At 37.8% G+C, this 26,928-nt stretch overlaps 4 protein-coding genes across 6 annotated transcripts; 3 read left to right on the top strand and 1 right to left on the bottom strand.

Annotated features, from left to right (window-relative positions):
• Positions 1-627: 627 nt before the first annotated feature.
• Positions 628-4,833, bottom strand: emc8 (ER membrane protein complex subunit 8). The gene is made up of 5 exons (XM_088413563.1): positions 4,351-4,833; positions 4,046-4,122; positions 3,889-3,958; positions 2,732-2,826; positions 628-2,656 (listed from the first exon to the last, which is right to left on the bottom strand). Exons 1-5 carry the CDS (start codon positions 4,561-4,563, stop codon positions 2,497-2,499), a joined length of 615 nt encoding a protein of 204 aa, XP_088269689.1. The 5' UTR covers positions 4,564-4,833; the 3' UTR covers positions 628-2,496.
• Positions 4,814-7,924, top strand: cox4i1 (cytochrome c oxidase subunit 4I1). 2 transcript variants are annotated; one of them, XM_088413565.1, is made up of 5 exons: positions 4,814-4,940; positions 5,875-5,951; positions 7,145-7,309; positions 7,407-7,538; positions 7,630-7,924. In XM_088413565.1, exons 2-5 carry the CDS (start codon positions 5,876-5,878, stop codon positions 7,764-7,766), a joined length of 510 nt encoding a protein of 169 aa, XP_088269691.1. In that variant the 5' UTR covers positions 4,814-4,940; position 5,875; the 3' UTR covers positions 7,767-7,924. The 2 variants fall into 2 exon arrangements, with proteins under 2 accessions (XP_088269691.1, XP_088269690.1); XM_088413564.1 differs by having other exon boundaries at positions 4,818-4,940; positions 7,142-7,309.
• Positions 7,925-8,278: 354 nt separating this feature from the next.
• dusp22a (dual specificity phosphatase 22a) lies at positions 8,279-19,916 on the top strand. 2 transcript variants are annotated; one of them, XM_088413890.1, is made up of 7 exons: positions 8,279-8,492; positions 9,650-9,683; positions 10,271-10,353; positions 11,268-11,317; positions 15,394-15,468; positions 16,076-16,247; positions 19,060-19,916. In XM_088413890.1, the coding sequence occupies exons 1-7, from the start codon at positions 8,472-8,474 to the stop codon at positions 19,249-19,251; spliced, it is 627 nt and encodes a 208-aa protein (XP_088270016.1). In that variant the 5' UTR covers positions 8,279-8,471; the 3' UTR covers positions 19,252-19,916. The 2 variants fall into 2 exon arrangements, with proteins under 2 accessions (XP_088270016.1, XP_088270015.1); XM_088413889.1 differs by lacking the exon at positions 8,279-8,492 and having other exon boundaries at positions 9,626-9,683.
• Positions 19,917-21,012: 1,096 nt separating this feature from the next.
• On the top strand, positions 21,013-26,617 carry irf8 (interferon regulatory factor 8). The gene is made up of 9 exons (XM_088412813.1): positions 21,013-21,137; positions 21,286-21,470; positions 22,245-22,428; positions 22,583-22,683; positions 22,757-22,814; positions 23,071-23,118; positions 24,489-24,884; positions 24,959-25,074; positions 25,148-26,617. Exons 2-9 carry the CDS (start codon positions 21,300-21,302, stop codon positions 25,337-25,339), a joined length of 1,266 nt encoding a protein of 421 aa, XP_088268939.1. The 5' UTR covers positions 21,013-21,137; positions 21,286-21,299; the 3' UTR covers positions 25,340-26,617.
• Positions 26,618-26,928: the final 311 nt, after the last annotated feature.

Here is a 26,928-nt window from a genome sequence, read left to right as displayed (position 1 = left end):
AGCGCACTCTTTGTGAGAAAAGAACTGTCTTGTCATTGTTTTCTCTCAAGCAGAAGGCCGCTCAAGCCTGCTGTCGGAGCATTCCCACAGCTGTGACTCTTATCGATGTTTTTGCTATGCATTATCAGAATGTTTCGCTACGTATTTTTTTCTAAATGCATTAATTTCTCACCCACATGCTCACACATAGAAGGACAAGTACACAAGGTCCCGGCCGTAGACTTGGGTTGTTTCCTGCCCCTTGAGGGCCGGGACTTTCATGTAGTTAGGGATCTCTGTATCAAATAAAAGTAAGGGGAGTCGGAGAGATTGGCAGAGCGCAGTAGAATTGTCCTTGGCCAGTTCCTCTTCGCTCCCCTCATGCATGAGTTGGGAAGATTGCCTTGTCTCCTTTTTATTTTGCCTCGATAAAAGTTTTGATAATCTTGATCATTTCTGTCATCGTCATGACATGACGTTTTCTGATTGCTTCAAATTCTTGATCTATTGTGTTTGAGATTTGAATTTGACGGCGTTTGCAAACTTTTGATTGGTACTGTATTTGCCAGCTGATTTGAACATTTTGATTATCTCAATAGCGACTCATACTGTTCCATATTTTATTATCCGAGATAAGTGGAAAAAAAATGCCACTTTTTCATTTTAATCAAGTCAAATCAAAGCAAAACAAAATATTCATTTTAGCTGAACTTCTCAATGCCAATGCAGTGTTAGACATACAGTATTGTATGACAAAGAGTACAGTCAGTTAAAAAAAATAATCTGTAAAATTGTCATGATCACATGTGACTGGTTACTGGACATTTTACACAGTGTATTCTCAGACAAGTGTTGCACGGTATGTTTACAAAGTGTGATGATTTTTAAAAGGAAGAATCCAGAGGGCTCAAGTAAGCAAAATATACCGTAAGTAATACATCAAGCAAATGTGAGGCAAAACAAAAGTATTGTAGCTCTGTGATCCTGAGAGGACTTCAGGATAAACGGTTAATGGCGTTGGTTTATGGCGCTTCATATACCATACCTAAAAAATATCAGTCTGTCATTGCTGGTGCTGATACAAAAGGATACAGTACAGCAATTTTAAAACAAGTTTTGGATGTATGAAAACAATGTAATAAATCTATTAATAATCATATCTTAATCGTAGTACAACAATATCCTACAAGTTTAAATCCTTTAAAGTGGTGCCTTGAAAGATTAAGAGGTTACAAATTACTATACAGTCAATTTATTTTATTTAGTAATTTTGCTATATTTAGCAAGTGCTAGATGTGACAGAGAACTCAATTCAGCTTACTTGACAGCAAGCAGCAGTTTGGCAGATTGGCTACGAAATATGGAGTTGGAAGTTTACTGTCAAACCGAATATTAAATAAATAGAAATACATGTTTCTGTACCCAAATTACCTTACTTTGATTCACTAACATCTGTAAGCTTAATGCTAGTAATGCAAAACACAAACAGGCTAAAAAATAGCATCAGTATTGCCGTGTCACAACTTAAGCAATGGATGTTTGAACACAAAGCAGAAAATGTATAAAATTTAGAGAAAGAATACAAACGTTTTTATACTAAGGAAAAAAAACAATACATGACTTTACTACTCTTCTTTGTTGTCTGTGTATTACAGTATACTTCCCTCATGTGGCCAAAATGCACAGAACAAGATGCATAATGTCCACTGGATTTGAAGGGACAATGTGTAAGATTTAGACCGTTTTTCATTACAGACAGCAGCAGGTGCTGCATTTACCATCGCACGTAGCTACAACAGACATGGCAACCTCCGGAGGAGTGTCACCCCCATGTAATATACACATATGCACATTTATTTGCAAGTTCTTAAGATTTATAATCATTTAATTAATTCCTTTTTAATTAAAAACGGTCTCACACATTATCCCTTTAAGCAAAACACGTGCCGAAACTGTTTAACCCTTTACAATCAATTTAATCATTATTTTATGTTTTTATTCCGTAAAGTTTTAGATTGTTATTTTTCTTTATTTGTGTTAAGGCTGAAAGCAATTAATAGCATCTCCACTCATTTCAATGGGGTCAAGTCCTTCGGATCACGAATTAAATAAAATTTGTATCTCAAGGCACCGCAGTATTAGGATTCTATCTCAGTATGGCTACTCCATTTAGACGTACAGAAGAACAAAAATCGATCAAGAATTTTCTAAGTGTAATTACGATCAACGCTTTCTAAGTGTAATTAATTTATTTAGAAATACAAATAGAGACGCAGCAATCATGTTTCAAAAAAATGCATTGAGCCACATTATCTCTGCAATGCCAGCCCAAAGTGCACATCAGGTGCTTGCCCTTGAGATCGGTTGGCCTACTAAAAGGTCAGTGATCCACATATTCTGGACAGTACCAGAACTTCAAGTGAAACCGGGACTGTGTTGAGCATCGTGTGCTTCTGTGCCACAAGGAGCAATGGCAGCTATCTCCATGCACATGTCAAGGCTGCACAGCCGAGGGTTTTAACACAGGTCCAGGACAGACTTGTTAATCACTGGGTTGGTCCAGTCGTTTCTAAGGTCATCCAGGTGATTGTCAAAGTCGATCAAGTTTTCGTAGGACCTTCCCTCGAGAAGAGCTGACGTGATCTTCTGTGCTTCGTTCCAGTCCTCGAAAGAGTCGCTGAAAACATATTCTAAAAGGTCTAAAAGGCTGTAATTTGGACCATTATGTTATTTGAGTATGAAAGATACTTACAGATTGACGTCCCTGCTTTTCCATTTATTTTCATGATAATCATAAATTAGTACGACGGGCTCGCGGCAGCTCATTTTTAATCTGCTGCTGTCCACCTGAGAACAAAAAACAAAAGATGCAATGGATTTAAAAAGATTACACACCCCCGTTTGAAGGCCATCCTAAAAATAGACGTATGCTTTGTCTGCAAATGAACATGTGTAATGAAGTGAGGTGACATCTTGAGGTGAGTTCTCGATGCCCGCGCTGTTTTACACTGTTTTCATGATTGGGATAACATCACTCAATTTAGATTTAACATAATCCTGTATAGATTTATATTTGTGCCCCAATCGCAAGTGAGCAATGAAAGATTTTGAGTGAGCAAGAATAGATTTTAAGCACAGAAAAATATAATGAGCAGGCAAGGATAGATTTTGAGCACAGAAAAAAACATACTGAGCGAGCAATAAGAGTTGTAATATTTTCTTGTAACCAATAAAATCGACTGATTGTATTTTCATATCATTATTATTATTAATGTATTGTCTTATTTAACTACCTTGTTAGTTCTTGTACTTCAATGATACAAGTCCACCTCCTGCCCTAGTCGGCATGATGCGATCTCGATTGCTTTTAGCGGGTGAATGCAACAGGCAAACTAACTGGAGACCAAGCAGTCAATCAATGAACTTTTACTAGCTCTTATTGGCTGGCTTTGTGGCACATTCGTAACATGTGTGCCAAACTGAGCGCACAGAGATGACACAACTAGAGCGAGTGGGAAGCTGAGGAATGCTGAGCAAGTGTGGGACGGCTATCTCGAGCGAGCAATGACAGCGTTTGAGTGAGCAACATGTTTTTCTGTGCTCAAAATCCATCATTGCACACTCAAATTCTTAAAATTGCTGGCTCAATATTGTTTTTCGATGCTGAAAATGTATCCTTGGCCGCGCAGTATATTTTTCTGTGCTCAAAATCTATTCTTGCTCACTCAAAATCTTTCATTCTCGCTCGCATCTGTAGCACAAATATAATTTCATAATCCTGCAGGTTATGGAAAAAAATGTGTGTAGCTGTAACAGAAGACACTACAGAACAACAAATGTAAGTGAACAAGGATACCCTATACATAAGGTAGGAAAAACAAAGAAAAAAAAAATCAAACATAGTTTTACCATAACAATTGCAGCTTCACTGAAGCATTCAGAAATTCTTGCTGCCACTTTTTCTGCCACTTGATTGGGTCTGCAAAGCAGAGGATAAAACACTTGAATAGTCCCCAACGTGTGTTTCAACTGGTTATTTAAAAAAAAAAAAAGAGTTCTTCAATACTTTGAATCTTTTGTGCGTTCATTGGCTTGATAGTATCCAGCGATGACATACTTGTTTTCTTTACACCAAGTGTCAATCTGAGAAGAACACAAGCATGGAGGTGTCATTTTACAAAGACAAAGTCTGCACTGAAGAAAAAAAATCTTTACCAAACTAAAAATAATGTCATGCTGCAAAACATGATATCTACAGTAGTCAGCACTTTTTGAATGAATAGTTATGCGTTTACGTTAGAGCTGTTTATTTTAAAACAGGCGTGAAATAGACATGTAACTAGTGTCAATATTGACAGAAAGAGGACTCACCAGTGTCAAAGCAACTTCTAGCATTGGTGCAAGAGCCAGAGTTCCGTGGAAAAGCGGTACGCAGTCCACACACAAGACTGGTTCGTGGTGACTATCTTTCTTTCTCTCCTTGGCTTTTTCTGCAACCAGCAAGCCGTTGACGGCGCTGTGTGGATACTTGGCGGCGTGCAGGAGCATTTTACAGTAAGCCTGACTCGTCAGCTGAATAGGCATGATCGTGAAGGGACTGGACAGGCTCTCGTGGCCTCACGACGTAAAAATACTTCTGACAAGTTAGCTAATTATATCGCAGATCATATCAGTACAAAAGTAGCTCCGCGTGTGGTTACGTTTCGCTGCGGGTAAATGTAACAGGTGTATCTCGTCAACCCCCCCAAAAAGATAGTTATTTGTGAATAAACTTAATCTTACTTCCTCTGGGCACATTGGCTTTACTGCCTCTCTGAACCGGTGTGGCCGTAATCCTGAATGTTATACCGTAAAATGTCTCTTTCCGTCGTAAATGGCCGCGTATTTTATGGCCAACTGAATACTTCCGGTCCACTGCACTTCCTTTGAGAAGATCCGCGGACGGCCATCAAGAAAATACAGTAAGCTCCTTAAACACATCTTTCTTCTGTGTCACTTGTACAAATTCGCGTTTCAAAATGTTTCGCGTAAACAGTTTTCGTGTACAAAGCCCACGCACCAATCTCTTGGTTGTCGCCACTTTTGTTTGCATAAGGCAAATGCACACGGGTGACTTTGTCAAAGCCTATCGAAGCTAGCGCGAGCTGTTAGCATCTAGCAGCGTACACGTTCCAACGACATTGAACTGGCGCGTGTTTCCCGTCATTACGTTTTTATTTTTCAATTCAGTGCTTGATACGAACACAATATCCATTCGAGAACATACATACAGTTTGTTTAATACATTATCACTATCAAGACGAGTTATTGAATGAAGCCGGGGCGCTTTGACCTTGCGTATGAAGCTATTGCTAGTAAGTTAGCCAGACATCACGCAAAAGCATCAATGACGAAATTCGGCCAATTATTAATTATTAAGTGCACTACCAAAATGTGTATGCCATGGGTGAATCACTTTAACAATTTCCGCGAAATATAGTAGTTAAGACTGTTTATCATGTTTGTATATATCGTTGAGGTAAATGATTAATGTCCAATAACACTGCTGTTTATATGAACGGGTCACTCCAAATGATATAGCTACAAGTTGTAACATTATAATTAGAATGACACTGTGAAAGAGTTTTCTATTTCTTCTGTCGTAGTTTTTTGTTTGCTTGGAACTAAATTTCATTATATTGAGATGTTTACATCGCGGAGGTGGCAAGTGTCAATCAAGGGCGTCGCTTTGTAAATCATCATGTACCGATACCAATCGATTGCACCTAACGCGGCGGCTTTTAAGTGGCTGGCCTTGAAGTGAACAGCTTTCCCACATACAAACACCTTCTCACCAGTGTTCCATCCAACTGTTGCTTGATGTCTAAATAATCGACTTTTTATTTTGTTCTGCAGAATGCTGGCAACCAGAGCCCTGAGTCTTGTTGGCAAACGTGCCATTTCCACATCTGTCTGCTTACGGGGCAGTCATGGTGATTATGTCAAATGATCTTGTGTCTTAGTGCTTTGTTAGCCTAACATACTGTAGATGTCAAAGTCATGGTTTAGTCTTGAACAAGTAGAAAAAGCCAACAAATAGAGTCATGTTGTTTTCTCAACCTTTGCGGACCATAACCTGGTTCACTGTGAATCTTCACAAAGTTAAATTAGAATTTCACCAAACATGTTTTTATAGTAATTGGCTTAGTGTGAACGTTTAAGTAATTGTTTTAGTGTGACAGGCAATTATGGTGTTATGTTACTGTTGTATCTGTGGCTTTTGGAGTAAAAAATATAATGCAATATGCCATTTCTGTTGGCAATTGAGTCATATGTTCAATTTGGTGATATATTCTTTGTTCAATCACTTTTTCTTGTTCATTTGAAAAAATCCTGCAAAAGGTTTAGAAAGAAAATGAAAATGTGTTAATATATTTTAAAAAAACAATTTGGGGGATCGGGCGACAAAATGGCTGGCTAAGAGAGCAGATGTCAGTGAATCATGGACAGAAGTATTTTAAATGGGTTTTATTTCATTATGTTTGTAAGAAAGTAAGCAATGGAGACAATGACTGTTACACAGCATAGAATCATACAGTACACACACCAGCAGTCACAAGCTAAAGACCTCGAGTCGCCCGCTGGCCTGTTCCGAAAATAGCTCACCATTTAAATGAATCTACCGCTTATAGCTGATGTGATTGAATCATCATTGATAATGTGAGGAATCATAACATGATCTGTTTTTGCACAGATGAATGTCATTATTAATAAAGGTAAATTGGGTGAATTTATGCCAGACCTGTGTTACCCATTTTTTAGGTCTTTGCATTAATTAGTTCTCAAGTAGCTGTGTTTCAAAATGGTTGGTGACCGGGCTATACAATAAAAACAGCAACACCCTGTGCCTATCTTAATTGTTGTCTTCCAAAGATATGTGTCCAATTTTGTTGATTTTTCATGCTTTTATTTGAAAACAACCAAAACAATGATTCATCTTAGTGTTTCAGTTTTATTGACATTGCACAATTTAGGCTTTCTTTTTTGTTGCATAATTTTTGTAAAAATGAATACAAAACATTAACAAAATGCATGGATGAAACAGCACTGTGGTGGTATAGTTTTGTTTAGTATATTATACATTCAGTAAAGCACCATGGTGTTATGTGTGTGTTTATCACAGCAGGTGTCGCTAAGGTGGAGAGCTACACGCTCCCTGCCTACCTTGATGCTCGGGAGAACCCCCTTCCTGATGTCAGCTATGTGCAGGATCTGAGTGCAGAGCAGCAGTCACTCAAGGAGAAGGAGAAAGGCTCCTGGGCTGCACTTTCGAATGAGGAGAAGATAGCATGTACGATTTTGCTTAATTTATTTCTTGACACAATTGAAGGCAAACTAAAAATGCATTCAAGCATATTAACATTTCGTTCACTCATGTCCTTATTCAGTGTATCGCATCAGCTTCAAGCAGAGCTTTGCTGAGATGAACCAGGGGTCATCTGAGTGGAAGACCGTGCTTGGTGGGGTGTTTGCCTTCATTGGCCTCACTGGTCTGGTGGTCTTCTGGCAGAGGAAATTTGGTAAACCACAAAAAATGACATTTGATTCACATTTTTATTTCATTTAATAATTAACAATGCTGTTTATAAGTTGCTTTTCATGTCTTTCTAGTTTATGGGCCGGTTCCTCACACGTTTGAGCCTGAGTACAAGGAGAAAGAGCTGCAGAGGATGCTGGACATGAGAATTAACCCTGTGGAAGGCTTCTCTGCAAAATGGGACTACGAAAACAAGCAGTGGAAGAAGTAAAGTAATGAGTGGACCATTTCTCACATTTGAAAATACAAGCAGACCATTGGAAAGATCCTATATTGCCTGCCATCTACTTGACCTCAGTGTGATCATTGTGAAAAATCTATTCCTCTAACATTCATTGTATAGTACAGAAATAAATATGAAAATCTGAATCCGCGTTGTGTGTGTCTGGACATGTGAGCAAAAGAATGGAGAACAAACTGTGAATACATGGAAGTCTCCTCAATCATTTGGTTGCTATATTTTCCATATCTGTTAAATCCTGCCCAAAAAAATGTCCCAAAGGCCTTGCTTAAAGTGACACATTCACGAACGAATTGAGAGAACTTGACTCCTATGCAATATCAATTTTGATCATTATTGCGGCATGAGAAGTACTCCAAAAAGTTATTCCATAAGTATAGAGCGACAAACCTACATTCAGTGAAAGCGCTTTATAAAGCTCATACAGCTGTCGCTTACAATGACGTCACTCACCGGATGAACTAGTTGAGTACGTCAGAAACAATCCGGAAGACAATTCATGTTGAAACTGTTTTGAGCACTGTAAGCGTAGGAAACATTCCTGTTTTACTTAATCGTTGAACACTAAATGTACTTTAATGATTTGACGCTTCGCCCCGGCTTGTTTTTGGAAACCGGAATTTGTGCTAGGAAACCGTGCCACTTTAAGATAAACATAGCGACTCGTCCACCATCATGGGCAATGGAATGAATAAGGTATGTTGGTATTACCGTGTATGTATGTTTTGTTGTGGGCGAAACGGTGAAATTGTCTTCATTTATGTTGGTAATCAGGCCAGTTTACGGTCAAGCTGGAAGTTAAATTGCTGGATGGAACACGTACTAAGCACTCGAATAAGATGTAATTTTGGCTCATCCATTAGCGTTGCATTATGCAAAAGAATTGTGACAATTTATCAACTTTTACGTTCGAAAAGTAATTGCAGGAATAAACCAAAACGAATAGTTCCATAATACTCGAAAATGTAAGATGATGAGCAAAATCAGGACACAGATTCTCATTATATTGTGATTGATTTAATAGTAATTTGATCAATCAAACTGTTCCAGTTTGTTTAGATTGACAAGAACTCAAAGTGTGTAATCAACCGAATGTATGGAATATGCCTAATTGGATGAGTTTTGTTTTTAACCAAATTTTGGCATACTGATTCAGCAAGTCGGGGAGCCCACATGCTGTGGCCTTCATATGACCTCTGCCCTTTGTCAACTCATGGGGATCAAATCAATATAACATTTGACATTACCTTTACTTTGGCTCAGCATGTGAACTTGCTCAATTTACCATTACTTGTGTTGAGAGGATTTTATTCAATCTGGTGCAGTATATTTATTATGTGCAGTTCAGTTATATTTACAGTTGAAGTCAAATGCATGGACATTCAATTCACAATAAGTAGTTGTTAATTTTTCTGTGTCTAAACTCGGTGTTGAAATGTAGAACCTGTATATAATTTTAAGGGGCTCACAGTAATATCTTTTTAGAAATTGAATTGAGATTTTTTTTTGGGGGGGGAGGGGGACCACAAGAATCTATTTGTCAGTTGACCAGCATTATGTTGTTTCTTGAAGAGGTAATTGTGTTCTCAGTGATACTTGGTGTAAAACGTTTGAGAACATGTACACTGTCCTCAGCTCTTATCTGTTATTCAGGAAGATGCTTCAGTGATTCAGGCCTTGTATGTCTCTGTGGAGAACGTTGCCTTTCCCGTGCTCGCTTCTTAAGCTTTAAGCCTCAAATCCAATCAGGCTCAGCTCTGAACATTTGTTCCTTTTTAGGCAAACCTTTTGAAGCCTGACTATCATGTAAAGAAAAAGAAGAGTCCAACATGTCTGTGGTTTCTGCTTCACAGGTTGTTGACGGTCTTTATCTTGGGAATATACGAGGTAAGGAACACATGCTTGCCACACCATTTTTCTTATACTTTATACTTTTGGATTACACTATGTCTTTTAAGTAAGGTAAGTGCAAAGAATAAAATTTACTAAATTGTGCATTACATCATATTAGTGAGTTCAGGAGGGCTGATTATTTTATTGTACACGTTTCTGAGTTTTAAGATTTTTTGGAATAAGGTGCTTTCCAATTAAAGGTGGTCTCTGAAGAAAGCAAAATAAGCAGGAAAATGAAGTAAAGCCATTTTGTGGCCTTTTTTCTTCCCTTTGAGGAAAATGTGACTTCTTTGTTTAAGAGGAAAACTATTTTGTGTAGTTATTCCTTATGGACGTGGCTATTCATTATGAGAAATTTCCACTTTAGGTGTGACTTAATAATAGCATATCATGCGTTTACAAAGTACTGTGTGCCTGTCACTGCATGAAAGGCCACTTAACATGGCTTTTCAAGAGTTCCAAATTTAGCCATTGTGCAAATGATGTGAGCACATGCAAGTGACTTCACTGCACCTCACAGCTGACCACAATTTTTTGTTTTAACAGTAACTGATCCTTTTTCCCCGCTGTCCTTGACCCAGATGCAGAAAACAGACAAAGCCTGTCACAGAATGGCATCACCCACATCCTCTCTGTGTACAACAATGCCAGACCCGTATTTGAGGTCAGTGCAATTGACAACTTCCAATTTTCTGAACCAATACATTCATGTCCCGTCTTCTAAATGACTTGTTTTCTTGCAAATGTGACGAAAATTTAATGTGTCTTATTAACCAGAAGAGGGAAGTGATGAGCTGTAGTTGGCTCAACAGTCCTCATTGTACATTGATAGTTGTGTGTGCACAGCAAATAAATTGTTTGATGAATCATGGATGCAATAGTTATGCATCTAAATTTCCTTCATAATTATGACTGCTCAATTTTTATTGGTGCTTAGATATGTATGAGTTAAACAACATATGTAGGAGTGAAACATATGTTTGTTCTTGTGGCTTGTTTAAACTGCAGTCCATATTTCAAAATTCCTAATTTCTAATATTTAGGTTTCTAAATCTTTTGTATCATTTCTCATAAGTTAGGAAGGTCTGTATACCAAATAAAGTAAAAATGCACAGTCACTAAACATCCCACTTGACACAGGCTTGATTTTCTGATTCGTTTCTGGCATTATATTTTTTTCATCCTTGGAGAAAGTAAAGTTAGTCAAGCCGGGGTTTCCGTCTTTTGACACACACAAAAAATTGATGGAACTATCAAAACAACTAGAGGATGAAGATGCCATGTTTTGGCCTTCATTGGGATCTCTGTTATCATGTCTATCCAAAAAGTTCATTGGGAACACTTTTTCAGCATATCATATGAAATGGTGGCATCTTAAAATTTCTTCCTAGCAGATACACTTTTTTGAAAGATTTTATTTTCATTTATGTTGGACCTTGGCAAGAACTGATTTGTTTTATTATGAAAAACACGCCTTTGAAACAACAACTGGCAGTTCTTGTATTACAAGGTCTTGTTCTGGGTGTCACAATAAATGCTCTGACTAATTGCATAGTTTTTCATGATTATGATTCGCAGGACAAGACCTACCTTTGTATTCATGCAGCAGATGCCTCCAGCCAAAACCTGTGAGTAGAAAACACACACACAGTTAACCGTGTACCTTCTGATATTTTCCCCTCTTTCAAGATGAATTCAAATGAGTAATCTGGACGATTCGGGCAAAGAGGTTTCATTATTATTTAAATTAGTTTTTTTTTAATTCATTATCAACAAGTCATTGTTAGCCAAATCTGATTATCTATATGGGGATAAAATGTAGTAATTCTGTAATTAACTGCAACATGCTTTTTTTGTTTTGTTTTTTATTTGTATATGATTGTTGTAGAAAGATCTTGATGGAGTAATTCCATTTGTCACCTTAATCATGTTGAAAGCATTGTGAGTTGGCCCTCCGCCCTTGCAGTAGTCCTGTGAGTCACGGTGTTCAAAATACACTTCATGTAACTTCTGTTCATGCAACTCTGTCTTGAATCATTTTGGACGAAGCACACGGCATAAATCCTCAGCCCCTCCAAAAATGACGACTGCATATTTGATCGCATTACAGAAAAAGCTGCCTCATGTTTTGTGACCCCGCATGACCACCTACTTGCCACTTTGTGCGGAACTCACTCACTGGAGAGGACTTTTGGTTTTCTTTAAAACATACAGGATAATAAACACAAAAGAATATAGTCAAGAAATTAAGCCAAGATTAATTTCAACTAGGGCTGTCATTTTACTGACTAGTTCCTATCAGTTAATTACAGTTATTGTTAAATGGGATGTTATTTATTTGCTTTAATCTCATTTTAGTATGTAACTTTATGCTTTCTTCATGCTGATAAGATTTGTCTTTTTTTTTTTTTGCATCGGTCTTTTTTTTGCTTCTTGTGCTAGAATTTTTTAGGTTTGGAAAACAAAAGTCAATTACCTTGACGTTTATGCCCCTGAAGTGGACACAGATTTGCTGTCACTGTGTTTGACAAAACCTAAATGGGTGGGAGGGCATAAGGTAGACACGGAAATGGGTTAGCATTGTGAATGTTGGCTGTCCAACGAATGGTAAATTTAACTTTGTAAAGGTTGCAGCCAGCATTTGGAAATAGTCCCAAATACAGCAGTAGGTAAATGGTTTAAGTTTGTTAAAGAAAATAAGTGACTCAAGCCACTTTTTTGTTGTTCTTATCCATCAATATTTTGGTCTGCCTCGATTACACAATTTATATAAAAAAAAAACCATCTCTGGTTGAGGGTTTTTCTTAGGCGAGATTGAAAGGAGCTGTATCAATTAATTAGGCACGTTAATTCATTTAACTCACTATTTAATCTCCTGATAACACCAATTTTATTTATGGGAAAAAAATGGGAACAAAATTACAAAACTTGCATCACATGAAAAAATATTGTGTAATCTGAACCTTTTTGCAATAATTTTTGCTTTGTTTCCCATTACGTGTCTATTTATTTTATGGACTGTAAAGTGAAAAAAAATGTCTTCTAAACCTGAAATAAATGTCTTCTAAACCTGACACACCACAGACAAATGTTTTAAGACCTAGGTTGAATGATGATAAAATGCCAAGTTTATACAACGAGACTTTAAATTCACAATAAATCAGTTGTGTCCATGCTCAAATTCGCACACCTCGGACTACTTTCAATTAACGACTACTACTATAACCTAAAAAAAAAAAAAAATGTTGATTGTCTTTCTGAAGCCTTGAAAAATGTACATGCATGAACCCCCAAAAATATATCCTTTTAAAATTTCTAGAGTCTAAAAGATAGCCCAACAAGTCATCTTTGGGTTTTTTTTTTTACGTAGCATGACAATAAGGCACTCTAAAGGCAAGGCCAGGCATCTTTTTTTCTATTTTGGACATCTGCTTCACAGAGTGACTGTAAGTAGATAAGAAATGGAGCATTGTTTCTTCACTGGAGGTTGTTGAAGGGCCTGGAGAGGTCTGACCTCCAATGTTGCAATCAGGCACCTTCCTTCAGGCAGCAGCGGCAGGAAACCTCAGTGACATCTGGCTGTTGTCTCTGACCACCCAGCGCTTTAATGATCCCCACTCTGTCACAATCTCCATTCTGACTGATGCGAGGAGCGCGGCCAACTGCCGCTCGACCGCGCTCGCCACTCGCAAGGAGGCCCCTCCCATTGCATAAGTTTGTATAGTTGAGCTGCCACATGTTGATGTTCGGGGCTTTGTCCAGCTCTAACGTTTATAATGTGGTATGGGTGTCAAGTCCCCCCTGATTTCAGTTCCTTTTCCGCTCCACATTAAACTTATATTAACATGAATATGGTTAGGGAGGCTCAATGGCAGAGTGGTTAGCACATCCGCCTCACAGTTTAGAGTCCTCAGTTCAATTGCACCTTGCTCTAGCCTTCCCTCATGTTTGCATGTTCTCCCAGAGTCTGCGTAGGTACTCTCCGGGCGCTCTGGCTTCCTCCCATGTTCCGAAAACATGAACGGCCGGTGTATTTGACACTCACAATTGTCCCAAGGTGGCATTGGGTGCGTGAACGGTTGTCCATCCCTGTTTGCCCTGGCTGGCAATTGGCTGGCCACTAGTTTAAAGTGTTCCCTGCCAAATTCCTGGAGACTGCTGGGTTAGGCACCAGCAAACAAGCGACCCAAATGAGGATAAGTGGCCATACAAGATGGATGCAACAGCAACCATATATGAGAGAGAGAGAGATAGATGGATGGATATATACTCTTTATAGGGAAGAAGCCATATTGGATAACTTAGTGGATGTGATAGGCTGACTCAAAAGTAATCGAAGAAAGTTAATAACATATTTATTATGATAAGGCACGCCCATTTATGAAAGGTTTTTTTTTTTGGTCATTGTTTTGTTAATTTTTTTAAAGTGATATTCATAAGTAACCACTTTCCCTCAATTTGTCTGATCTATTGTTGTTATTTGTTTTCCGGGTATTACTCACTTCAGGCCAAATTGATTGAGAGACTCAAATCACTTTATACTTTTTTTATCCTTCGCTCTTGTGGCTAACGCACAATAACATACTTGTGGGGTTGTTTTTTCGTCTTTGTATATCCATAAATGTTATCCACACAAATACAAAGGTTGATTTTCAGAAAGAGTGCTTTTGAGCGTCACAAAGTGTATCAAGTTTTCTTAACCAACTAAAAGAAGCCTTGACACACTTTTTTTTCTACTTGTTTTATGTATTCAAATAATGTTCTTATGATGCATTATCCCTTGATTGAGTATTTTTTTCAGTAGTATAAAGAATAATACAGAATGACGATACATAGTATGATTCAACTCCCTTTGCCGTAATATCTCAATTCGGCAGTATCATTAGAGAGGCAGCTTTTCGGTGCTTTTTACCAGATTCAGCTAGTTTAACCTAAATACTCTTTCACAAAGTGAATTTCTGCATATTTAACAAGATGAGCGGAAGCTTCAATGCTGGGAAGACAGAACAAAGTGCTGAGAAGACAAATTGTGAAGTGGACTTTGGGTCTCAGAGAGAAGTGTTGCTGGAATGAGTCTTATTTTAACCAGCGGCTTTGTCTACTTTGTCTGCTGTTGAGTAACCAGCAGCTGGCCCCGGGAGTCCGCTATATCAGCCTTCTGCTTCTTGATTATTTGAAACACTATCAGTGTTTCCTAACTGTCTGCAAGGAGGATTGTCATACATAACAGTTGTCTGGTTTCCTTTTGTTAGATGCTTTTGTTTTTTATGTTGTTTGTTGTTTGAGACTTCTTTTTCGGTTCCCAATGAATTATTATGCCAGAATCACTTGTTGTTTGTTTTTAACTTCACTAATAAAGGACACTCATTTTCCTTGTCTGTTTTCTGTGCTCTCTTCTACCTAAGTCCCTGTTGGAGCAGCAATTCTCGACTCAAGTCTGCACATTCAAACTAGCAACTTCATTTTTAAGATTTCGATTTTATCCTGAGTCATCCATGTATTAGGCCGGTATCATATCCCAATTTTGCAAATCACAAACACAAAGTCAGGTCCTCAATTCATATAGTTTCAATTCAAGATTTCTCATTTTCTATGTGTCATACAATATTCTGTGCTAGGAAGTGTGGCCTGTAAAACTTGTTTGCTTACTGAACTGAAAGCAGTTCCATGTTTTGATTGTATCCATTTCAAATTTCTTTCATAGGTTACAACATTTTAAAGAATGCATCCGCTTCATCCATGAATGTCGCCTGAATGGTGGAGCGTGTCTTGTTCACTGGTAGGTCATCTGTCACATTAAGTTCACCTTTGAGAAGTGCCTCTCAGCACGATACTACTGATATCCACTCTAATAAGTATTGTTTAAGATGCCCATCAAAATGGACGGAATTACGAGATTGCTCTTGTATGCTTGTGTACCTAATACTGGGATTGGTCAATGTATGAGTCGTGATAGACTGTGGGCTGTAGGGCAAAAAGGTTTCTGTTTTTGAATTTCATGATCAACACTAGGGATAGGGTGAAAATTTGCACTATAGCACATAAACCCTTCTGAAGAACCTTTTTTTTGTTACACATATGCGAAGATCATCCATCCATTTTAAACCTTCAATCAAGCTTTACAAGTACAGCATTCCTCATTGGTCAAGACAGAAAAGGTCGGAACATCAGCATGTCCGATTTGATCGACTGAGGAGTCATGTCGTAAAACTAAACCTGATAGTTGACAATAATTGCCACAGTAGTTTGTTCAATTTATATTTTTTCCACTGTTTTTATAAAGATTTAACTCCGGCGCCTTCACTGGGTCGTCGAATGAGCAGATAATCGTCCACGGACTATGTTACATTTGGGTTCAATTGCTGAATCATACGTCGGCCATGCAGCCTTGCAGGTGTGTCCCGCAGTACGACCATGGTGGTAGCCTACTTGATGACGGTCACCCACTACACCTGGGAGGAGTGCCTCACCGCCGTCAAGGCCGTTCGCTCTTTTGTCGGACCGAACTGCGGCTTCCAAGAGCAGCTGCAGGAGTACCAGACGACGCAAGTCTCAGAGGTATACGCTAAACGGTCACCATGGTGACCATTTTTTAGGTACATCAGTACAATGTCATAACATCCAATAACTGTTATGATAGATTGAAAAATCAGTACTGCGGTTGCTTGAAGATAGAAGGCTTTAATAGATTTATCAATCTGTCCTGCCACGTCAGTCAAAATAAAATAATTAAGCAATCGCTGCGTGAAGAAGGGAAACCACAGGAAGTGGTGGTGGCTGGGGGGTGGGGTCAGTGATTGCATTAGCTCAGTACTGCTCATCACGTGTTTTGCATGACTGTCAGCATCTTGCATGCTTGACTTCGAGGATTTGAGAGGAAATTTCATTTCTGTTTATGAGTTCTCTGACTATTTACATGAAAACAAGTAACATATTATAGTACACTAGTATGTAATAAACTTCTTAGACCAGTGGTTCAAGTATAGGTTCATACAGTACAGTTTACGTTTAACTTTTCACTAAGATATATTTGCGTCTAATGTTTGTGTTGGTATTTAGTTACAATTTGTATTAAAAAAAATATGTGAAATACTTTTGAAGGAAATTAATTATAGTGATAATGCTTACTCTGTGTAATATTACAGTGGCTTAAAATAATATAAAAAAAAAAATCCACACTTAATTGCTTTTTTTCATCAGTTAATTTCCATGAAGGTTGTAACATACAGTATTTGCTTGGGTAAAATTTTTGACTTCAAGTGGAATCGTCAAATTGAAAATGTTTAGTTTCACATTCTGTTATAATAATTTTCTTTAATCTTTTAATATGATTATCTTCCTGTAAAATACTACGGTTGAACAAAACTACCAAATTTGATTAATTCCTACTGGCATTTTCTTTGTGTCGTGTACTCATTTCCTCTGAGATGGTATACCAAAGATATACAGCTAATACAATGTTTGCATTTGGCTTTGCAAAGATTTTTTTTTTTTTTTCAATATTCTGTCAAGCAACTATTGAAAGTAAAACTATGTAAGGATAAGTTTTCTGAAAATACAATGTCAACAGTTCTCACAGAGATGAGCACCGCACTGTATGTTTATTTTATTTTTTTGCAATGTTGTAGAACTGCCCTATGTTATTCTAGGGGCTGTTTCTCATGTAAAAATGCTGGGAACATCCCTCAGTGTGATCCATTGCACCTTTGACAACCACAATAATATATATGTGAAATATTGATACCACTCCTCAAACAAGTCTTGTATAGATCTTGTTACTATTAACATTTTTTAATACAGTGATGATCGTTTATGTAATTCATTATTTCCTCATTTTTGATTTGAGAGGAAGTTTAAAGTGCAGGGATTTAAACTGAAAATGAACACAATCGGATTTTTATGATATCCTTTTGATAAGAATGAGTCTTCTTAGCGCCTACTTTAATCAAGGTAATTGACGGAGACCACTAAATGCAATAAAATTTTATGTTGCATAAGATGTAATACGTTTTATGATGTAGAAACTTGAAATAAAGTCTTTGTAATTCAGTTGTGCCGCTATAAACAAGTTTAGATTAGCTGATTTTAACCTTTGTCCCCAGTTTAATTCATATCAGTTGCTGAACACATTTTTAGTTTTGGTCCACTGAAGTGGAAGGATTAGTTCAACACATTGGTAGAGACCACAATTTGAAAAATATTTAACAGTGAAAACAGTGGAAATTGAAACAGTCAGTCAAGATGTCACTGTTAAAATGTATTTGTTTACTAATCAGTATGGTCACTGTGAAAATGTATTTATTGTACGGGCAATATTTTAAGTAACGTTTTAACATTCCTAGAGTAATTGCAATTTAAGTGGTAAAATGAGTTAACAGCTGTAAACTAAAATCTATTAAACTCACTAACCTGTGATGATTTGAAATGGAGATTTTTGTTTTAGGAAGTGAAATTCTTAGCTGTCAGACAAGGTTAACACGTCAACCACTTATTATGTACAGTACTGTATTGACTGAGGACATTTCTATCAACGATAGTGACGTTTTGTGAATTTGTTATGGTTCTTCTTGTTATCCAAATACTGTCTATTTTTGTGTTTCAATTTTATTCATTGACATTGCAACCATTAAAATGTATGACCCAAGCTTTATTAGATGAGGCATTGTGAACATAACATTTATTGTAATAAAGTAAAATATCTAAAGTAATTTCAACCCCATCATTCTTCTTGATATGTCAGCTTTTACAGATCGCTAGAAAGCCCACATTTTGACATTTGCAGTTAGTAACATTTTGAATGCATCACCTTGTTAGTAGTTAGCACTAAGGCTGGAGACTTGTGCCGTATCATACATTTATAGCGTATTCGACTCTCGGTCTCTTAGTGTCCTTAGTCAGTGATTGAAAATATTTTTTTAATAGCAATATTATTGTTAATATATTATTATTATTATTATTATTATATTATTGTTGTAAATTGTTATCATATAAAAATACACTGCTTGCACATCTTCCTTCCTTATATGGTATTACTGTGAAACCTGTAATCTTGTAATTGTAATAAAACGAAGAGGGGCGTCTGAGAACACCGGAAGACCTTGGCGCGCTCTCCCTCTTTTGCAAAAGATTGTTTTGACTCAAGTTCTTAGCCTTCTCTGTAACCCCGTTTTGTTTATTGATAATTCTTGAGTTGGCTTTTGCAGATGTTGTTGGCTCTTTTTCTGGCATTATGAGAAGCACTTTTTTTAATAAATTGATTTTGTGATATTTTATAGTAATTCTGAATCGTAGTAGATGAGTACCTAGAATCTGTTGTGAATCATTTGTTGGGACCGCTTTAAGGATTACATTTCTATCAATGTCCACACAGTATCGAGCATGGCTAGAGTCCAGTTTCCAAGCCAATCCGTTTAATGACGAGGAGCAAGTGGGAGCCCTGCTGATCCAGTACACGGAGCAACAGGAGAACCAGAGACAAGCTGGAGACCAGCGTTGGATAAATCACGACGTGGACGTGTGCTCCCTTCCGCCCACTCCAGCTCATCCCGAAGGCAGTAACTGAAACGCCAATCCCAGCATCAAGTCACCCAACAAAATACTTAATTTATACTTCACGCTAATCTCTCTAGTAACGGGTTGATTTCAATGCGGGCTTTGCGTACCTCACCTCACCCCCCGTACCTCCTGGTTTCCTTTACTGAGCCCATTAAGGTCCAGATGCCTTATTCTCAAAGCCTCAGCACCTTAGCCATGATGACATCACCCGTGCTTCCATGTGATCCTCTTGACCTGTTGCAATATGCTCAGCAGCCTTAAAATTTTGCGAGTTGCCTCCGATGACACGGACGTCTACCTGTTTTGGTCCAGTGCTGCTTTACTGATTTTGTGTAGACTATATAAATCTATCCAAAATTTGGAAGGTAATATAAAGTGTATACAGTATCCATATACACATATTGTGTATACAGTATAAATCTATCCAAAATTTGGGAGGTAATATAAAGGTGAAAAATGAACGCGTGTTGATTTGTGTATTTCTTACAAGGCTATGCTGAAAGCACAATTTTCAGTTTTAATGAAGGATCGTGGAAGTTCAAACACTACCATCTTCCTGATTTTTAATGAAGCTCTGATCATTTTAATGTTTGTAGATTCTTGTGTTGGTACATTGTACACGTATTTTAGTTGCAAATTTATGTATTTTTAATAAACAAAGATCACTGATTAAAAAAACCTATTGTATGATTCATTTGATGTACGGTAATTGTATTAACATGAGTAAGTATTTGTGAAAGAAAGCTTAACTGTCAAACCCAAGCTACCAGTTGTCCCATTAAATAGGACATATTGTGAGATCCTCATTCGTAACAGGATAAAATGTGGTCGCTTCACCATGGCTGCTCACAATTGTCCTGAGCATCTGATAGATCCTGGCCAAGAAGGTCACCATGCTGGAGCAACCTACCTCCTCACTCCACTTGGCTCCGTGCGATTTCTTTTCCTTATTCCGAGGCGAAACAGGGTTTGCATTCCATGGTGAATTTTTGAATTATTGTACTGTATACCTTTTTTGAGATCAGTCAGAGTTTTTCTGACTCACCTTGTATATCAAATATTTTCTAAACTCCCTATCCGTTTCAAAGGGTTTTTAAACTTATTCTGCAGTTTTCAGCAGTAAAAGGTTTTGGGGTTTTTTGGGCTATAATTAATTAGACAACTGTCTTATTTTTTATGTATATTTAATATCGCCTAATATTTTCCACTTGCTGTTGAGTGAAAACATCTCATGCACTCAAGGCATGAAAATGACCAACCACGGCACAATTTACAAAGGTACATGACCAAACCCAGACAACAGGGGAGCCATGATTGGTCGTTAATCCAGCCTTGAGCAAACGCAATGTCATTTTCAGTTGACAGCAGGTGGGAAATATGTTTTTGAGTGTAATCATTGTACATGAAAAATAACGTGCTTATCGCTGAAAACTGCTAAATAAGTTTAACGTTTTTTAAAATCCCTAGAAATTTGAGTTTTATTTGAATAAAATGATGAAATGTCTTTATTACACCATAATCAAATCTTGGCCAAATTAAAAATGATCAATTGGCCACTCAAAACTCTGCTTTCAAAAGATCATACAGTTTTCTTAAAGCATAGTGGTTAATGGAGGGTCTTGTCAAAAAATCCCCATGCCACACGGTTACTTAATTTATGACTGAATAGTTTTTGACGTGGGCAGCAATATGTGTCAGGCCGTTTCTTGTAAATGCCCACACTTAAAAGAATTAACATGCTCTAGTAGGTGGGGCCTCTTTTGTTTTAGGTCTCTGTGATTGGCCAGAATCCGGGGGACGTCAGCAGACTTACTACCATTCACAACAATAAACCTGACAGACGCATGGGGAGCAATCACTTATGAACATCTCACATCTTATCAGCATCTCAGCGTAAGTGCTTTTACTTTCGTTTTTGGTGGCATTTATAGCCTTGCCTTAAAATTACTTTCTATCTCTGTAATTCTAACCTCACTTGCACTATAAGAACACGAGTATTTTATTAATTTTTTTTTTTTTTTTTTTTTTTTTTTTACTTTAGGTGACCCAAACAGAATGTCAAACTCTGGAGGTCGTAGATTAAAGCAATGGCTAATTGAGCAGATCCAGAGTGGGCAATACTCTGGGCTACTGTGGGAAGATGGAAGCCGCGTTATGTTCCGTATTCCGTGGAAACATGCTGGAAAACAGGACTACAACCAAGAAGTAGATGCATCCATTTTTAAGGTCTGGACATTTAATTTGTACACTAGCTTATTAAGCATTGCTTTAAAAAAGGTCATTTTGTACTAAAGTTACCTCAGCATCGCGTTACTATGTTGTTGTTTTTGAGTTAGCGCTACTACTACTAATCATAATAACTATATTCATGCAATAAATGAAAATAACTTCTTGTTGTTATTCACTGCCATTTAAAAAACAAGTGCCCTAATCAGAATATAAGGTTGATATGAGATGTGTGGTTTTAAACCAATGTTTTGTCACTTTTCATTGAACCACATATTTCAGAATCTCCCGGCGTTCACAAATCTTACAAGACAAATCTTACAAGACTTTTAGAAAAAGTGGAATTTACCTTTTTCTGTCATAATGTTTCTGCTTCTTTATGTGCTTGGCAAACAAATATATTTTTAAAGAAAATAAATTTAAAAAAAGAAAAGTTGGAAGTGACATTGAATAAGTTTCTGCTATACGCAAACGTGTCACTTGGCATTCTGGTAATCACAGTTTTAAAATACCCTGGTCACATAAAAAATTACAATTATGTCAACTCACTGAATCTGAATTTAAATTGAAGGCTAAATTGTCTGAATGAAAAAAGCGTGAATGATTGTATGTTCTTATGTTCCCAACCAAGACCTCACTGAGGCTCAGCTGTCCATAAAATGTATGGATTTATTTATAGATATTATTATCTTACATAACTTAACACAGAACAAAGCTTGATGTCGTTCTTTAGAAATGATCACATTTGTTTTTAAGATGTGACCATCTCTGCAGGCATGGGCCGTGTTTAAAGGCAAATTCAAAGAAGGCGACAAGGCAGAACCTGCAACATGGAAAACCAGACTGCGTTGCGCGCTCAATAAAAGTCCGGACTTTGAAGAGGTGACCGAAAGGTCTCAACTGGACATCTCAGAGCCTTATAAAGTCTACCGAATTGTACCTGAGGATGAGCAGAAACGTAAGTGTGCGATTTTGGGGTAGCTCAAATCAGGTCATCTTTCACAATTAAATCCTTCTTCCTCATCGCATCATCGCGATACATGATCTGAAAAAGACTATATTTTACCGCTGTGTGAGTAGTCTGAATATCCCCTCTCATATTTGTGCCACAGACGGAAGAAGCTCCGTGATGGTGATGTCTGCCGCCAGCAGCTCTGGCGAGATGACCGACATGGATTGCAGCCCTGCGGACATTGACGGGTTCATTAAGGAGGTAAAACTAATTCTTGTCGAGCTTGTTGTCTTTGTGCTCCTTTGTTGACATTTCATTGTTCTCTTTAATACAGGAAGAAGGCTGCAGGATCCAGGCCAGTCCCGAGTATTGGCCGCAGACTAGTGCCAGCGGTAAGGAAAGAAAAAAAAAAAACAATACACCACAAAATGTATTTTTCAGACATGAGCTTTGCTGTTTGTTCAATGCTCAGTCAAACCCTCCAATGGAAGAATTGACTAACATCCTGTTGAACTTTGCTGACTATGACGAATAAGTTGTTGTTGTATAAATATTTCTGATGATGAGGCAAAATAATGACAAGACACCATTTTGAGAACTCCTTGGTTTACGTCCACTGCCTTAAATGTTCTCTTTTTTAATTAACAGCCTTCCCACTGCATCAGGACCCCTTGCCGACAGGCACTCTCAGTTCAGGTAATTTTTTGCTGTATCCACACACACACTTTTATGGGGGAACTTTACATGGTATTGTTAAACATTTAGTAAGACAGTGGACTTTTTACTTTTATTTTATTCCTTTATTCCTTCATCCCTATCATTTTATTCGCTATTTTATTCTTTTTCTCATTCGTCTTATCAGATTTAGCGTTTTATATCCTTGAGCTATTGTGTCTGTTTTTATGATGTTCTTATTGTTTTGTACAGCACTTTGGCCAGCTGTGGCTGTGCTTAACAAATAAAGTTGAATTGGATTGGATTGGATTTTAGCTTAAAATGTATGTATGTAGAAAAAAACTGCTTTAAGGTCGGGAAGGATCAAAACTGTAAAATAGTCAATGACTGAGATGCGCCCAAGGAAATACTACAGCAAACCTCTGATTAATCATTGTTCGCCATTGTCAAATTCAGTATCCTATAAGTCCCCTCCGTTAAGGAGCTCACCTGTTTGTGTAATGCCCTACGTAAAATACCACCAGAGCCACCTAGCCCTAGTTAGAAGGAAATTAGTGATGTAAAGAACGTATGGTGAATAATCTTGAGAAAGAATTTCCAGTCTTTGTATGTATGTCGTCCAACAGAATTTTGGGCTATCAAGTGTTCAAACACCCTTTTCTGGGTTGTTAGTGAAAGTTGGGGAGCATCTTCACCACACATGTCTTTATATTTTTTGGGCCTGCTTCAAAGTGCAATTGCATTAAGATTTTTTGAAAATCAAATCATTGCTAAGGCCTGCCTCACTGAACACAGGTGAAATAGACCAGCAAAACAACAACAGTTAAACAAATTACAATCGGTGAGTGGTGACCCTGTATCAGAATCTGAAGCTGAACATGGAGTATACTGCACTATAATATTTTCTACTAAACCAGAAAAACATGATGTAATTGTAAGGAAGATGCTAATTGCCACAAATTAAAAAAAAAAGAAATCGTTAAAAAATTAAGGAGAGTGTGAGAATATACTGTATTGAGAAACTGTTGATATGAATTAATAATGTTCTCATTCACTGAGTGCACTCATGTATTTTGGCAACAGATACACTTTGCTTTTCTACAGGTTCATATATGGATCATAGTTTGTACATATCCGTAAAGTTAGCCAAATAAGCAAGCGTGCTGGTTCTACTGAAGCGTTCTAGTGTTAAAGATAATGGCAAATGTCATAAAAACCTATGAAATTTCAACAGTATCTTGAAATGAAAAGCGCCATTCAGAGAAGCAACACAATATGAAAAGTAGTTATAAGGCTTCATTTTCCATTCACAATGTGATCCACTTTATAAATTTCTCTTGATCTTGGAAGCAACAAGATAAAAACTTGAGTGTACTTTTTTCATCCTCCAGGTTTCTCCCAAATGATGATCTTTTTCTACTACGGAGGAAAACTGATGGACAACATTCTGGTGACTCACCCCGAGGGCTGCCGCCTCACCCCGGCCCAGCAGCACCTGGGACGCGGCGCCCCCTACAGCTCGGACAGCATGCAGAGCGTTTACTTCCCCTCGGCCCAACTCATCGAGTTTGAACGGCAGCGCCACGTCACCCACAAGCTCCTGGGCCACTTGGAGCGAGGGCTTCTGCTGCGGGCCAATCAGGAGGGCATTTTCATCAAGAGGCTATGCCAAAGCAGAGTCTTTTGGAGTGGAATGGGTGCCGTGGGCTCACAGTACGGCCCCGTGCCTTGTAAGCTGGAAAGGGATGCAGTGGTGAAGATTTTCGACACCAAGAAGTTCCTTCATGGTGAGTCCCTGTTTGTGAGCCACACAAATCGCTCCAGGAGAGATTCTAACCAGCTGCACCATGTCCACGTGTAGCACTGCAGCTTCACCAGGAAGGTCACCTTCCACCTCCCGACCCGACAGTGACTTTGTGTTTCGGAGAAGAGCTTCATGATGTCAGCATCGCCAAGAATAAGCTGATAATCGTGCAGGTAAGAAGGAATCGGTGGCAGGCTTGTGAAACTATTCTGGTTTCTGATTATTTTATAATGTCGTATCTATCAGATCATGGTGGTGAAGTGTCAGCAGCTGCTGGAGGCGGTGCATTTGCGCCAACAGCAACCATTCCGCACCAACGTGGAGTTGTGTGATGAAATCTCGGCGGAGCAGATGGCCAACATCTATCAGGACTTGTGCAGTTACAGTGCTCCCCAGATGTCCGCCTGCTACAGGGACAACATGACCATCACAGCATGAGGGTTTGCTGGAGTGCTCATATTCTCAGACTGAGCTTTCTTTCTCATTGCCAAGAATGTCCATCATTTTGTGCGTTGTTACTTCTTTGTATTATATACAAGAAGTGCCTGGAAAGCTTCATAATCCCACCCTCCTTTTCATCTTTCCACTGGACTGCAATACGATTAAACCAGAAAACTTAAACCGGCACTCGCTGACAATAGCATAAGATACAGCTTTGCAATTTATTGCGATATATTACAAGAACCAATAATGTGGTATTTTTTGTTTGTTTTTTCACGTTTATTTATAGATCACTTTTTGTTGTAAAAAATTAATAATAACGACTATACCTGAAGCAAAGTGCTGTTTATTAATTCGATCAAACATAATACAAAATACAGTATTTCTTTTTGGTAAAACTACAACTTTTAAAATCATAAAACCGGTTGGTGACAACAACACGCACCTGCAGTGCCTCATCTGTGGCTTTAGACCAAACTCACAATCTTTTTGACACATTTGATTGCTAATGTGAAATTCTTCAAAGAATTTGCTTGGAATATTCTGTGGGAGTGTTTGCTGTTATAGTAATAATAGTTTCCTCTAAGTGTTTTCAATTTCACCGGCTTGGTGGAGCAGGGGTTAGCAGATCTGCCTCACAGTTCAGGAACCTGAGTTCAAGTCCACCTTTCTCCAGCCTTCCTTTTTGAAGTTTGCATGTTCTCCCTAGCCTGCATAGGTTCTCTCCGGCTTCCTCTCACATTCCAAAAACATGCATGGCAGGTGAATTGGACATTCTAGATTGTCCTTACGTGTGATTTTGTGCGTGATTGGTTGTTTGTCTCAGTGTACCCTGCAATTGGCAGACAACCAGTTCAGGATGCCCCCCCCCCCCCCCCCCCCCCCCCCCCCAACCCTAATAGCACACCTACCTTACTGCCCAAATACCGCTTGGATAGGCACCAGCAGGCCTATGACCCTAATGAAGATAACCGGCTACAGAAAATGGTTGGGTGTTTTAGATTTCTCCACAAATCTGACAACACAAACACAGATGTGTGTTCTTTACTTAGTCACGAAACTCATGAGATGTAATGTGAAGATGCTGTGCACTGAATGTAAATAGGAAAATTCTTGACTGACCAAATTTATGCCTTTTCTTTTTTGGTCTAATTTTATGACTGTGATTTTGGAATGGAGCAGCATATTTGTGATAGGTTTTACTATCACTATGCCTTTCTGTCTCATTTTTATGAAGGCCATTTTATTTTTTAATAAAGTCATATTTTCCAACAACTACCAGTACATTATCTTATTTTTCTTCAATCAAGCAAATGATAGATATGCGTGTATTAAATTATGTTTGGTTTTACACACACACTGAAAAAAAAAAAAAAAAAAAAAAAATATATATATATATATATATATATATATATATATATATATATATATATATATATATATATATATATATATATATATATATATTTTTTTTTTTTTTTCTTAAATATAACACAATAATAGAGAAAAATAAAGACTTTTAAAACGCCATTTTGTCAATTGTCTCCAAGGGAATGGTGCTTTGTCAGCTTTATTATGAAGAAATG

This window comes from Hippichthys cyanospilos, chromosome 4 (genome assembly GCF_059441005.1).
Source record: "Hippichthys cyanospilos isolate Australia breed blue-spotted pipefish chromosome 4, RoL_Hcya_1.0, whole genome shotgun sequence".
In the NCBI taxonomy this organism is placed as follows: Eukaryota; Metazoa; Chordata; class Actinopteri; order Syngnathiformes; family Syngnathidae; genus Hippichthys; species Hippichthys cyanospilos.
This window is presented reverse-complemented; position numbering and strand designations above follow the sequence as displayed.

What these genes read in the sequence shown, in the direction of transcription:
- dusp22a (XM_088413889.1), top strand. Translation starts at nt 9,626, where the DNA reads ATGTCTGTGGTTTCTGCTTCACAGGTTGTTGACGGTCTTTATCTTGGG. An exon ending in ATGCCAGACCCGTATTTGAG is followed by an intron (nt 10,354 to 11,267) that starts GTCAGTGCAATT and finishes TATGATTCGCAG; the next exon opens with GACAAGACCTACCTTTGTAT. An exon ending in GGAGCGTGTCTTGTTCACTG is followed by an intron (nt 15,469 to 16,075) that starts GTAGGTCATCTG and finishes TCGGCCATGCAG; the next exon opens with CCTTGCAGGTGTGTCCCGCA.
- irf8 (XM_088412813.1), top strand. Translation starts at nt 21,300, where the DNA reads ATGTCAAACTCTGGAGGTCGTAGATTAAAGCAATGGCTAATTGAGCAG. An exon ending in CACCAAGAAGTTCCTTCATG is followed by an intron (nt 24,885 to 24,958) that starts GTGAGTCCCTGT and finishes GTCCACGTGTAG; the next exon opens with CACTGCAGCTTCACCAGGAA. An exon ending in ATAAGCTGATAATCGTGCAG is followed by an intron (nt 25,075 to 25,147) that starts GTAAGAAGGAAT and finishes CGTATCTATCAG; the next exon opens with ATCATGGTGGTGAAGTGTCA.
- emc8 (XM_088413563.1), bottom strand. Translation starts at nt 4,563, where the DNA reads ATGCCTATTCAGCTGACGAGTCAGGCTTACTGTAAAATGCTCCTGCAC. An exon ending in TAGAAGTTGCTTTGACACTG is followed by an intron (nt 4,123 to 4,350) that starts GTGAGTCCTCTT and finishes TGTTCTTCTCAG; the next exon opens with ATTGACACTTGGTGTAAAGA. An exon ending in AAAAGCAGGGACGTCAATCT is followed by an intron (nt 2,657 to 2,731) that starts GTAAGTATCTTT and finishes ATATGTTTTCAG; the next exon opens with CGACTCTTTCGAGGACTGGA.
- cox4i1 (XM_088413564.1), top strand. Translation starts at nt 5,876, where the DNA reads ATGCTGGCAACCAGAGCCCTGAGTCTTGTTGGCAAACGTGCCATTTCC. An exon ending in GAATGAGGAGAAGATAGCAT is followed by an intron (nt 7,310 to 7,406) that starts GTACGATTTTGC and finishes GTCCTTATTCAG; the next exon opens with TGTATCGCATCAGCTTCAAG. An exon ending in CTTCTGGCAGAGGAAATTTG is followed by an intron (nt 7,539 to 7,629) that starts GTAAACCACAAA and finishes ATGTCTTTCTAG; the next exon opens with TTTATGGGCCGGTTCCTCAC.